The sequence below is a fragment of the Rhinoderma darwinii genome, chromosome 4 (assembly GCF_050947455.1).
Source record: "Rhinoderma darwinii isolate aRhiDar2 chromosome 4, aRhiDar2.hap1, whole genome shotgun sequence".
NCBI classification, from domain to species: Eukaryota; Metazoa; Chordata; class Amphibia; order Anura; family Rhinodermatidae; genus Rhinoderma; species Rhinoderma darwinii.
This window is the reverse complement of record NC_134690.1, coordinates 396,658,402-396,672,025: the sequence shown is the minus strand read 5'-3', so window position 1 is coordinate 396,672,025 and position 13,624 is coordinate 396,658,402. Positions and strand designations below refer to the sequence as shown.

General features: G+C 41.4%; 1 protein-coding gene across 3 annotated transcripts in view; it reads left to right on the top strand.

Annotated features, from left to right (window-relative positions):
* Window positions 1-13,624, top strand: part of DNAH14 (dynein axonemal heavy chain 14) — a 215,191-nt gene that overhangs the window by 172,528 nt on the left and 29,039 nt on the right. For all 3 annotated transcript variants that reach the window (XM_075863387.1, XM_075863386.1, XM_075863388.1), the window contains exons 63-67: window positions 7,085-7,216; window positions 10,054-10,149; window positions 11,796-11,936; window positions 12,162-12,377; window positions 13,312-13,542. In XM_075863387.1, coding sequence (XP_075719502.1) covers window positions 7,085-7,216; window positions 10,054-10,149; window positions 11,796-11,936; window positions 12,162-12,377; window positions 13,312-13,542 — 816 coding nt within the window. The remainder of the gene's footprint in view (window positions 1-7,084; window positions 7,217-10,053; window positions 10,150-11,795; window positions 11,937-12,161; window positions 12,378-13,311; window positions 13,543-13,624) is intronic.

Here is a 13,624-nt window from a genome sequence, read left to right as displayed (position 1 = left end):
CTCCTTCAACAAAACTTTCCCAATGTAGAGTCTGGAGGGGAGGTTTTCCTCTGGTCCTGAATACCTGATTCTGACCGCGTTCCTCCTCTGAGGTGTGGGGTTAGTCGGTCTTGTGACGCTGGAGAACAGTCTCCTGTACTGAGGTCTGTCAGCAGGTGGGTCAGGACTGGACCTCTCCTCAGCTGATTGTACTGCAGATCCTCCTGCGTCTGCTCCTGATCGCTGTGTAACCTGTACTCCATTCACTGACACTGCGGACGGCTGAACCTCCAGAACAGGGTCTGCAATGTCCGCCTCCGTCTGTGCCGCTGGTTCATCAGATATCAGACTGTCAATCACCGCGCTGAGCGAGGTCTCACTTATAATATCAGGACATGAGGCACTTTCTTGCTCACTCCCAGGAGTGCCACTCGCATTCACTTCATCTGTACTGCACATAGAGTCTACTGCAGTTAACCCCTCGTCAGCTGGCACACATTTCTCTGCAGCTTTAGCAGCATTTGTGTTGGCTGATTGCACAGACCCCACACATGATGAGAGATGTGATCCTCCAGTCACTGCACACTCATATCTTCCAGGGTTTCCCTGCTCCACAATATTATACACAGTCTTATGGTCAGTGTCTTTTTTTGCAATGATATTTTTTCTCTTCACAGTTTGGGCTCTGGTCTCCCTTTTGTTCTCAATTGCCCAGTTCTTTATTTTGGGTACTGTGCATGATTCTTTCTGCAATCTCTCCTTCAATATCACCAGCTCACGTGTGCAAACATCCAGATACTCACATTTCATCAGCTTTGCCTTTGGATCAGTCTCTTGGTTAATTTCAGTTCTCAATTTGCGAACTTGCATTTCCATTTTAAAGATATTTTTCTTTGTCATTTTTGTGCACAATTCACCAACATCATGAGATTCAGTTGACTCACCAGCCACCATTTCCAGATCATCACCTCCACCATCTCCATGCTGCAGGCCAAACTCCAGACTCTGGGCTTTCCCAGGATCATCAGCCCAGGACCCCTCCCCTCCACCTGGGTCAGAAGCCATGCATAGTCCTAACAGGGAGCTCACAAGCACACGTCTATCCTCTCCTATGGACAAGAATATAACTACTATGATACTGCCCCCTATATACAAGAATATAACTACTATAATACTGCCCCCTATATACAAGAATATATCTACTATAATACTGCTCCTATATACAAGAATATAACTACTATAATACTGTACACTATATACAAGAATATATCTACTATAATACTGCCCCCTATATACAAGAATATAACTACTATAATACTGCCCCTATATACAAGAATATAACTAATATAATACTGCCCCTATAGACAAGAGTATAACTACTATAATACTGCCCCTATATACAAGAATATTACTATAATACTGCCCCCTATATACAGGAATATATCTACTATAATACTGCTCCTATATACAAGAATATCACTACTATAATACTTCCTCCTATATACAAGAATATAACTACTATAATACTGCCCCCTATATACAAGAATATAACTACTATAATACTGCCCCCTATATACAAGAATATAACTACTATAATACTGCCCCTATATACAAGAATATAACTACTATAATACTGCTCCTATATACAAGAATATAACTACTATAATACAGCCCCTATATACAAGAATATAACTACTATAATACTGCCCTCCATATACAAGAATATAATTACTATAATACTGCCCCCTATATACAAGAATATAACTACTATAATACTGCCCCTATATACAAGAATATAACTACTATAATACTGCCCCCTATATACAAGAATATAACTACTATAATACTGCCCCCTATATACAAGAATATAACTACTATAATACTGCTCCTATATACAAGAATATAACTACTATAATACTGCTCCTATATACAAGAATATAACTACTATAATACTGCCCCTATATACAAGAATATATCTACTATAATACTGCTCCCTATATACAAGAATATAACTACTATAATTATCTTTTTTATTTGAAAACTTGCAACAAATTATTACAATACCTTTGCAATACACTCATAACAGATAAAGAAAATAAACATTTGTCTCTTAACATCACAATCCTTAAACAAACCATAATATATGAATATTGCTCCAGTATAGATTGTTTCAACTATTTTTCATGATATTATTCTAGACAGTATTACAGGAGAGTTCTTCTTTATTGGTGACCGGGCAGCATCGCGCACACCACAGATGGGACACGGTCACCACATTTATGACATATAGTAAGCCTCTATGATATAAACGGAGTTCGGGGTAGAAGTCTCCATACAGCAGCAAAGAGCTTCACTGTCCCACTAGATGTGGTGACTGCAGGGACACAGCAGGGACATTACTCTGTAGATAAGTCTCTTGTATAAAGAGGACATGGTTTTGTCGTCAGACAGACGCTGGAATATCGCCCGCCGCCTGCTCCTATTCTTCACACTGTTCACGTTAATAGGAGGTGATTTTCAGCCTCATCTTGGTTACATGTCTTTCCTACTTTTTTTCCTTCTTCCACTGCTATGTCCTGTAACACCCCATCTTTTGGTGGACATTGGGGGTCAGCGTCTTCATCCTGAGGTTCGTCATCTGGGTTGTGTGAGGAGACTTGCTCCATCTCTGCTTCTTCTTCCTGGTCATCTTCTCTCAGCGCACAGTAACGTCCCCCAGTTATCGCCAGCACTGGAGACTCCGGTGATTTCTTTGCAGCAGTGATTTTTTTCCTAGAAGAATCATCTGTTTTACTTCTCCTTTTAACCGTCTGAAATCCCTCCTCATCGATACTGGTTGCTGCGGCTGGATCAGCTTCTTTTTTACTGGTCGCTGCGGCTGGCCCAGCTGGTTTTTTACTGTTCGCTGCGGCTGGATCAGTTGGTTCCTTACTGGTGTTGGGCAGATGTTTAGATGTTTTGGTGACAGAGTGACTGGATATTTTGCTTTTAGCATGACCTCTATTTTCAGTGGCTGGTGACACTTGTGCAGCATCCACAGATGGGACATTCGTCTCTGGAGCACGATCTCTGGTACTTTGGCTCACATCATCGTTGGGACTTCCAGGTTCTGGGGTTGTATCTACACATATGGAGACATCCTCCTGGTCTTCCTCCATGGCTTCTTTAAAGGTCTCCTCTTAATTATGTTCTGCATGCGGACACTCCCGGAATGTATGTCCAGGTCCTAAGCACAGGTTACAGATGACAGGTCCTGTACAATCATCTTTCACATGCCCAAACTGACCACATAGTGAGCACTTAATACGGGAACAGTTGAATGCCAGGTGTCTGCCCCCACATCTATGGCACAGTCGCGGTTGACCAGGGTAGTAACATACGCCTCTCTCCGAGCCCAGGTAGTATGAGTGCGGCAGATGTCTGGTCACTCCATTCTCCTGAACCAGCTGGATCTTGACAGAATATCCTCCATTCCAGATCTCCTCCTCATCATAGATCTTTGTTGGCAGTCTCTTCACCTCACAATATCTGCTCAACCAGTGCTGCAAATCTGCCAGAGCCACCACCTCAGACTGGAACAGGACGGTGGCAGTGACTACCTGGGGTTTAGTCAGCTGGATGACATGTAGATGCTCCCACATCGCGTGCTCCTTTGTATCATTATAAATACTCCAGAATAAATCTAGACTATATTGCAGCTTGAAACTGATGTCATAATTCCTGCTGGAGGGAACGTGGATCAGAGCGAACACCTCAGAAGCTTTAAACTTCATAAACTCCTTCAACAAAACTTTCCCAATGTAGAGTCTGGAGGGGAGGTTTTCCTCTGGTGCCGAGTACCTGATTCTGACCGCGTTCCTCCTCTGAGGTGTGGGGTTAGTCGGTCTTGTGACGCTGGAGAACAGTCTCCTGTACTGAGGTCTGTCAGCAGGTGGGTCAGGACTGGACCTCTCCTCAGCTGATTGTACTGCAGATCCTCCTGTGTCTGCTCCTGATCGCTGTGTAACCTGCACTCCATTCACGGACACTGCGGACGGCTGAACCTCCAGAACAGGGTCTCCAATGTCCACCTCAGCCTGTGCCGCTGGTTCATCAGATAGACTGTCAATCACCGCGCTGAGCGAGGTCTCACTTATAATATCAGGACATGAGGCACTTTCTTGCTCACTCCCAGGAGTGCCACTCGCATTCACTTCATCTGTACTGCACATAGTCTACTGCAGTTAACCCCTCGTCAGCTGGCACACATTTCTCTGCAGCTTTAGCAGCATTTGTGTTGGCTGATTGCACAGACCCCACACATGATGAGAGATGTGATCCTCCAGTCACTGCACACTCATATCTTCCAGGGTTTCCCTGCTCCACAATATTATACACAGTCTTATAGTCAGTGTCTTTTTTTGCAATGATATTTTTTCTCTTCACAGTTTGGGCTCTGGTCTCCCTTTTGTTCTCAATTGCCCAGTTCTTTATTTTGGGTACTGTGCATGATTCTTTCTGCAATCTCTCCTTCAATATCACCAGCTCACGTGTGCAAACATCCAGACACTCACATTTCATCAGCTTTGCCTTTGGATCAGTCTCTTGGTTAATTTCAGTTCTCAATTTGCGAACTTGCATTTCCATTTTAAAGATATTTTTCTTTGTCATTTTTGTGCACAATTTACCAACATCATGAGATTCAGTTGACTCACCAGCCACCATTTCCAGATCATCACCTCCACCATCTCCATGCTGCAGGCCAAACTCCAGACTCTGGGCTTTCCCAGGATCATCAGCCCAGGACCCCTCCCCTCCACCTGGGTCAGAAGCCATGCATAGTCCTAACAGGGAGCTCACAAGCACACGTCTATCCTCTCCTATGGACAAGAATATAACTACTATGATACTGCCCCCTATATACAAGAATATAACTACTATAATACTGCTCCTATATACAAGAATATAACTACTATAATACTGCCCCCTATATACAAGAATATAACTACTATAATACTGCCCCCTATATACAAGAATATATCTACTATAATACTGCTCCTATATACAAGAATATAACTACTATAATACTGTACACTATATGCAAGAATATATCTACTATAATACTGCTCCTATATACAAGAATATAACTACTATAATACTGCCTCCTATATACAAGAATATAACTACTATAATACTGCCCCTATATACAAGAATATAACTACTATAATACTGCTCCTATATACAAGAATATAACTACTATAATACTGCCCCCTATATACAAGAATATAACTACTATAATACAGCCCCTATATACAAGAATATAACTACTATAATACTGCCCCCTATATACATGAATAGAACTACTATAATACTGCCCCTATATACAAGAATATAACTAATATAATACTGCCCCTATAGACAAGAGTATAACTACTATAATACTGCCCCTATATACAAGAATATAACTACTATAATACTGCCCCCTATATACAATATATCTACTATAATATTGCCCCCTATATACAAGAATATAACTACTATAATACTGCCCCTATATACAAGAATATAACTACTATAATACTGCTCCTATATACAAGAATATAACTACTATAATACTGCCCCCTATATACAAGAATATATCTACTATAATACTGCTCCTATATACAAGAATATAACTACTATAATACAGCTCCTATATACAAGAATATAACTACTATAATACTGCCGCCTATATACAAGAATATAACTACTATAATACTGCCGCCTATATACAAGAATATAACTACTATAATACTGCCCCTATATACAAGAATATAACTACTATAATACTGCCCCTATATACAAGAATATAACTACTATAATACAGCCCCTATATACAAGAATATAACTACTATAATACTGCCCCCTATATACAAGAATATAACTACTATAATACTGCCCCCTATATACAAGAATATAACTACTATAATACTGCCTCCTATATACAAGAATATAACTACTATAATACTGCCCCCTATGTACAAGAATATAACTACTATAATACAGCCCCTTTATACAAGAATATAGCTACTATAATACTGCCCCCTATATACAATATAACTACTATAATACTGCCCCCTATATACAAGAATATAACTACTATAATACTGTCCCTATATACAAGAATATAACTACTATAATACTGCTCCTATATACAAGAATATAACTACTATAATACTGCCTCCTATATACAAGAATATAACTACTATAATACAGCCCCTATATACAAGAATATAACTACTATAATACTGCCCCCTATATACAAGAATATAACTACTATAATACTGCCCCCTATATACAAGAATATAACCACTATAATACTGCCTCCTATATACAAGAATATAACTACTATAATACTGCTTCCTATATACAAGAATACAACTACTATAATACTGCCCCTATATACAAGAATATAACTACTATAATACTGCCCCCTATATACAAGAATATAACTACTATAATACTGCCCCCTATATACAAGAATATAACTACTATAATACTGCCCCCTATATACAAGAATATAACTACTATAATACTGCCTCCTATATACAAGAATATAACTACTATAATACTGCTTCCTATATACAAGAATACAACTACTATAATACTGCCCCTATATACAAGAATACAACTACTATAATACTGCTCCTATATACAAGAATATAACTACTATAATACTGCCCCTATATACAAGAATATAACTACTATAATACTGCCCCTATATACAAGAATATAACTACTATAATACTGCTCCTATATACAAGAATATAACTACTATAATACTGCCCCTATATACAAGAATATAACTACTATAATACTGCCCCCTATATACAAGAATATAACTACTATAATACTGCCCCTATATACAAGAACATAACTACTATAATACTGCCCCCTATGTACAAGAATATAACTACTATAATACTGCCCTCTATATACAAGAACATAACTACTATAATACTGCCCCCTATGTACAAGAATATAACTACTATAATGCTGCCCCCTATATACAAGAATATAACTACTATAATACTGCCCCCTATGAATTGCAAAAGTTTACACACTCTTCAAATTTGTTTATTTGCAGGTCTTTTATAACTTAAAGAAATATTCCAACATTCCAGATTTTAACCCGCAGAAGGTGGGAGCGGTGTCTACGGCGTGTCGTTCCTTGTGTCAGTGGGTGCTGGCTCTTGAACACTACCATGAGGTTAAAAAGGTTTGTACACAGGAACACATAGCTGGGGCGTCAGGTGCCATGTGTATGCCACTGCCTTGTGATCCCACAGATTCTAGGATTTTGGAGTTCTGGGTCCCATGCTTGATAATCCGAGAATGATAAAAAGTATTTATAGAGCATCATTAAGGAGCATTAAATATGCCATCGCTGTAATGTGGGCACATCCGGCTGTCATCTCTCCTCTTCAGGAAATGTGAACCATATGCAGCTCCATTTCTGATCGGCTTTCCTCGGAGTGTAGGACTCATAGACTTTCTATTGAGCCTGTACACCACTCACTCGGCTTTCCGAGGAAAGACTATCAAACTATTTGGCATAGCGCTCACCCAAGCGCTTCTTCCACTTCGTTTTAGCGTTGGTGGGCGTCTCAGTGATCGGACCCCCACCGATCAAAACTTATGACGTAACTATAACATGTCAAAAGTATTTTAAAAGTTTTTTTTATCCTTTAAATAGATCCAAAATTCTGTGCTCTTTAATTTCATAATATACTGTGAGAAGGAAGAAAACTCTCCCTAGTGCCACCTTTAGGTGACTACCCTGTAAATCAATATCCGCCCCTTTATAGAGCCTCGGGTTAATAGCTAAACCAGAGACACCGATCTGTAGACTGCACTGTTTCGGAGTCATTGCTCCTCATCAGTACAGAGTAGGGATCTGGTTTCTAGATGCAGCTGATAAGGATTCTAAAGGGCAATGATCCCTGGGAAAAGTATGCAAATAGCTCCCTGCCCAGAAGGAAGACAACTGCCTCTCTAGCACCATATATAGGTGGCTATCCTGTAAGTCAATGTCCGACCCTTTATAGAGCCATGACCCGGGCTAATAGTCAAACAAGAGACACCCGACTCTCACTGAGCCAACCAGATCTCTACTCTGTACTGATGAGGAGCAACCACTCCGATACAGTGCTGTCTACAGATGGGTGTCTCTGGTTTAGCTAATAACTCTTGTTTCAAGGCTCAATAAAGGGTTGGACATTGTATTACAGGGCAGTCACCTTAAAGTGTCACTAGAGAGACAGTTTTCTTCCTTCGGGAGAAGATCTATTTTGCCAACTTTTCCATGGAAGCATTGTCTTTAAGATTCCCTACCAAATGGATCTCCGCAGAGATTAGGTACCCTCCAAGAGCATAATATATCTTGATAGGGATCAGAGCTCCATTTTTGATACAGAGCTCCAAATCCCCTGCTTCCCTTTTATACAGCCATAGAGTTAAATAAAAATTCAGGCAGGTGCCACTAGGTGGAGCTTGATGATTTTTATCGCTCCCATCTTCAGTAAGCTCCACCTAGTAGTGGCTTCAGGCAGCCAGAATTGTATCATTTCTGAACCTAGAAATTAATGGTAAACGGTGGAAAACTGGGGTGGGACTCAGGAAGAGGGTGGGGCATATCATTCCCGCTAAACATGCATGCTCGGCTGATCCAAACGTGGATGTTTACGGGGGAGATGGTTATAGTATTATGGTATAGTATTACAGCATAGTATTACGGTATAGTATTACGGTATAGTGTTACGGTATAGTGTTACGATATAGTGTTACGGCATAGTATTACGGCATAGTATTACGGCATAATATTACGGTATAGTATTACGGTATAGTGTTACGGCATAGTGTTACGGCATAGTATTACGGTATAGTATTACGGCATAATATTACAGTATAGTATTACGGTATAGTATTACGGTATAGTGTTACGGTATAGTATTACAATATAGTATTACGGTATAGTATTACAGTATAGTGTTGCGGTATGGTATTACGGTATAGTGTTACGGTATAGTGTTACGGTATAGTATTACGGTATAGTATTACGGCATAATATTACAGTATAGTGTTACGGTATAGTATTACAATATAGTATTACAGTATAGTGTTTCGGTATGGTATTACGGTATAGTGTTACGGTATAGTATTACAGTATAGTATTACGGTATAGTATTACGGTATAGTATTACAATATAGTATTACGGTATAGTATTACAGTATAGTGTTGCGGTATGGTATTACGGTATAGTGTTACGGTATAGTGTTACGGTATAGTGTTACGGTATAGTATTACGGTATAGTATTACGGCATAATATTACAGTATAGTATTACGGTATAGTGTTACGGTATAGTATTACAATATAGTATTACAGTATAGTGTTGCGGTATGGTATTACGGTATAGTGTTACGGTATAGTATTACAGTATAGTATTACGGTATAGTATTACGGTATAGTATTACAATATAGTATTACGGCATAATATTACAGTATAGTATTACGGTATAGTGTTACGGCATAGTGTTACGGCATAGTATTACGGTATAGTATTACGGCATAATATTACAGTATAGTATTACGGTATAGTATTACGGTATAGTGTTACGGTATAGTATTACAATATAGTATTACGGTATAGTATTACAGTATAGTGTTGCGGTATGGTATTACAGTATAGTGTTACGGTATAGTGTTACGGTATAGTGTTACGGTATAGTATTACGGCATAATATTACAGTATAGTATTACGGTATAGTGTTACGGTATAGTATTACAATATAGTATTACGGTATAGTATTACGGTATAGTGTTGCGGTATGGTATTACGGTATAGTATTACAGTATAGTATTACGGTATAGTATTACAATATAGTATTACAGCATAATATTACAGTATAGCATTACGGTATAGTGTTGCGGTATGGTATTACGGTATGGTGTTACGGTATAGTGTTACGGTATAGTATTACGGCATAGTGTTACGGTATAGATGTGGACGTTTCTCCCATTGACATCTTACTGCTTTTATTCTGCTCATTGTAGATGGTGATTCCAAAACAAGAACGCGTGGCAGAAGCCCAAGAAGCTCTACAGCTGGCACAGAAGAGACTGAAGCAGAAACAGGGCAGCCTATCTATGGTAAGGAGGTCACGTCTGTATCCCATATAGCTGCATATGTGCATAGACATGATCTCCTATATACAGGCTGCTGCATCTTGTTTGGAGCTCATAGGCAGGATGTCTTTGGGGACCCAACGTATCTTACCGAAAATATATGTAACTCAAGACCAGCGGCAATTTTTACTCCAAAACTGTGGCAGAAATCCGGGGGGGGGGGGGGGGGGGCGGGGGAGTCAGCCTCGGATTTCCGCCGCAAAATCTTGGCCAAATCTATGTCTGATGGATTAAGATGGCCTAAATCCTTTGCTTCTACTACTAGTATATGATAAAACTGTATGCCTGCAGCCACCACTAGGGGGAGCTCACTGCATATGAATTCATACAGCTACCATTAAACTCAATGGAAGCTGTAAAAATCCCTATGCATTTATCGCCCCCTAAAGGTGGCTGCAGGAAAATGCTATTGCTGTATGTCGGGAGTCAGACGCAGTTCAGGACCGGGACCGCCTCTCACTACACACTGCATAGCAGTGGCGTGGTCTGCCACTATGGTGGTCTCCATTGAAATACTGCACCTGACAGATATCTGCTGTGATCAGATTTTCTCAGTAGTGCAGCCTCAAGCTTTGGGCCTGTAAAATCTTACATAGTAGTAATAACATAAAAGACAGCTCACACTTAAGGTGCTTTAACTTTCTTCCAGTTGGTTTCCTTTAATAGGCTACTAAATTTATAGGGTATGTTCACAGAGGGCCGATACGCTGCGTAAAAGCACTCAGTGTATCCGCCCTGTGCGCCGCAGGAAATTCCGGCCGAAAAACCGCAACAAATTGTGGTGCCGTTTTTCGGCTGCGGAAAACTGCACAGGGAAAAAAAAGATTCATATTTGCGTAGCCATAGCGATGCGTCCCTCTGCTGTCCTTCAGCCCGGCCTCCTGGAAAGACTTTTCATCCCATGTGACCGCTGCTGCCTGTGATTGGCCAGCCTGGACAAAGAAACACAGAATTCTGGGTAAGAATTTTTTTTTTGTTGCGTTCTTTGCGGCAGAATCGCTGCTTTTCCACCGCAAAAAAGCGCAACATCTGCTATTTGTTGCAGGTTTTACCTCCCCATTGAATTCAATGGGGAAAACATGCAACAAAAAAGCAGCGATCACGCAGTGGGGATTAAAAAACCGCACCGCAGGTCAATTTCTAAACGTTTTTTCCACTTATCATTTACGCAGCGTGTGGAGGAGATTTGTTCAGATCTCGTCCACTTTGCTGTTACTGTATTTCGCTGCCGATTTTCCGCAAACGAGATCTGTAGCAGAAAATTTATGCCATATGTGAACTAGCCCATAGTATAGCTCCAAAGCGTCCCTATCAGAGTGGCTGAGATCCGGGTCTGTACTATTCTCCTGAACAGTGCATTGTGGGAGTGTTTTTCTTTCTATATGTGACTATTGTATAATCTCTACCCTACATCTACTACAACGCACCACAGCGGAGCATGCTCAGTTCCCTGACAGTGGACCAGCAGAGGGCAGCAGAGAGCTATAGAAGGATAACCGGTAGCAGCAGAATCCCGAATGCTGTGCATGTAAATGGCCAATACCGGCGGTAGTTTTATATATATATATATATATATATATATATATTGTAATGTATTTATCGACATTTAGGTTGAAGAACATCAGCAACGGCTGCAAAAACAATACAACAACAGCGTTGCGGAGAAAGATGATTTGGCGTTCCGGAAGCACCTTACCATTAAACGCCTGGCGAGGGCCTCTGTACTGATCACTGCCCTGGATGAGGAGAAGGTGTAGTATATAACTTATTGTATCTATTATATCCTTATCAAACCATAGAAGAGATGTACAAAAACTGGTGCAAAGGAAAAGTGGAGTAAGTAGATACCCCTGGAAACCAATCAGGTCCTTGCTTTCTTGAGAGGTGGAATCTCATTGGCTACCAGGGACTACTACTCCACTTTTCCTTTGCACCAGTTGTGATACGTCCCTCATTATGTGTTTCATTCTGCTCAGGTCCGGTGGAAAGAGTCAGTAGAGCGGCTGGAGCTGCGGCTGCAGGGAATCATCGGCGACGTCCTGGTCTCCGCTGCGTTCATTGTGTATTGCGGGGTATTTACGTCTGAGTATCGGGCACAACTGATGGAGCGGTGGGTGGAGTTCTGTAAAACTTATCAGATCCCGATGTCAGAGGATTATTCATTTATCCACGCTATGGCTGCCGAGAATGAGGTATCTATAATGTTTCATCTAGAGACGTAGCTATAATTGGTGCCCGACGTTGCAGTCACAATGGGCCCCGGTGCCTGTGGGGGCCCAAAGACCCCTCTGCCACATAACAAGACACCAGTATTATTAATAGCACATGGGAGGTGGGAGGGGGCTCTGATTTCATTGTTAGGTTTGTGTAATTTTTGGGTCTTTTTTCTTCCCTCTGCCTTTTGAACATTTTTATTCTGTCTCTCCATGCCTGCTAAGAGGGTGGCGTCTTCCAGAGTGGGTGGGATCTTGTGCTTAGCCAATCAGAAGTCTCCGCACCACTCCCATCTCACTGCATGCAGTCTCAGGCCCCATGCGCATGACTGTAGAATTAGTCCGTAATTGCGGTCCAAATTTCTATTGACCGCGGACACCTTCCTGTGTATATACGGGAAGGTGTCCGGGCCGTAGAAATGCGCCGCAAAAGATAGGACATGTCCTATCTTTTGCTTTTTACGGACCGTGTTCCCATATTTTGTATGGGAGCACAGGCCAAAATGCGGGTGGCTGTCGGCGGCCGGCCGTGCCCACAATCAGGGGCAGTGCTTACGGGCACGGCCGTGTGCATGAGGCCTTACAGAGCGAGAGAAGCTGCAGCTGCATCCCCCCCTCTGATGTATTCACATTCACTTTCACTGAACAATATTGGGCAGATTACTCCTTATTTATGTGGCCCGGTTACCACTATTTCCAAATATATCAGAAAAAGTGGACAGGGCCCCGTCTCACCGACAGCAAATTATTTATTAACTGTTCTCCTTAGAAAAGTGACAGAACACAATACGAGGTCTGACCCGGTGATGACTCCGGTACAGGGAAGAGAGACCCCCGAATTTGGGGCATTTAAATCCTTTTATATTAAATGGAAATGGATTGAGGTTTCTTGTCTGCATTGTTCCTCCTCCAGGTGCGCCGTTGGCACAGTGAAGGGTTACCTCCTGATCCCTACTCTATTGAGAACGCCATATTAGTTAAGAATGGGCAGCGTTGGCCGCTCTTGATCGATCCTCATGGTCAGGCATATAAGTGGATCTGCCAGATGGAAGGCGGGAAACTGCGGCAGGTTCTCGCCTCGGATCCCGGCTACATGAAAACCCTGGAAACCGCCATACGCCTTGGGGAGCCCATCCTCATACAGGTACCCCTCATACCCAGCTGGGCTAATAGTGGCTGCCATTACCCTGAATGCCCACATCACTGTCACGCTGCCCCCCTCACAG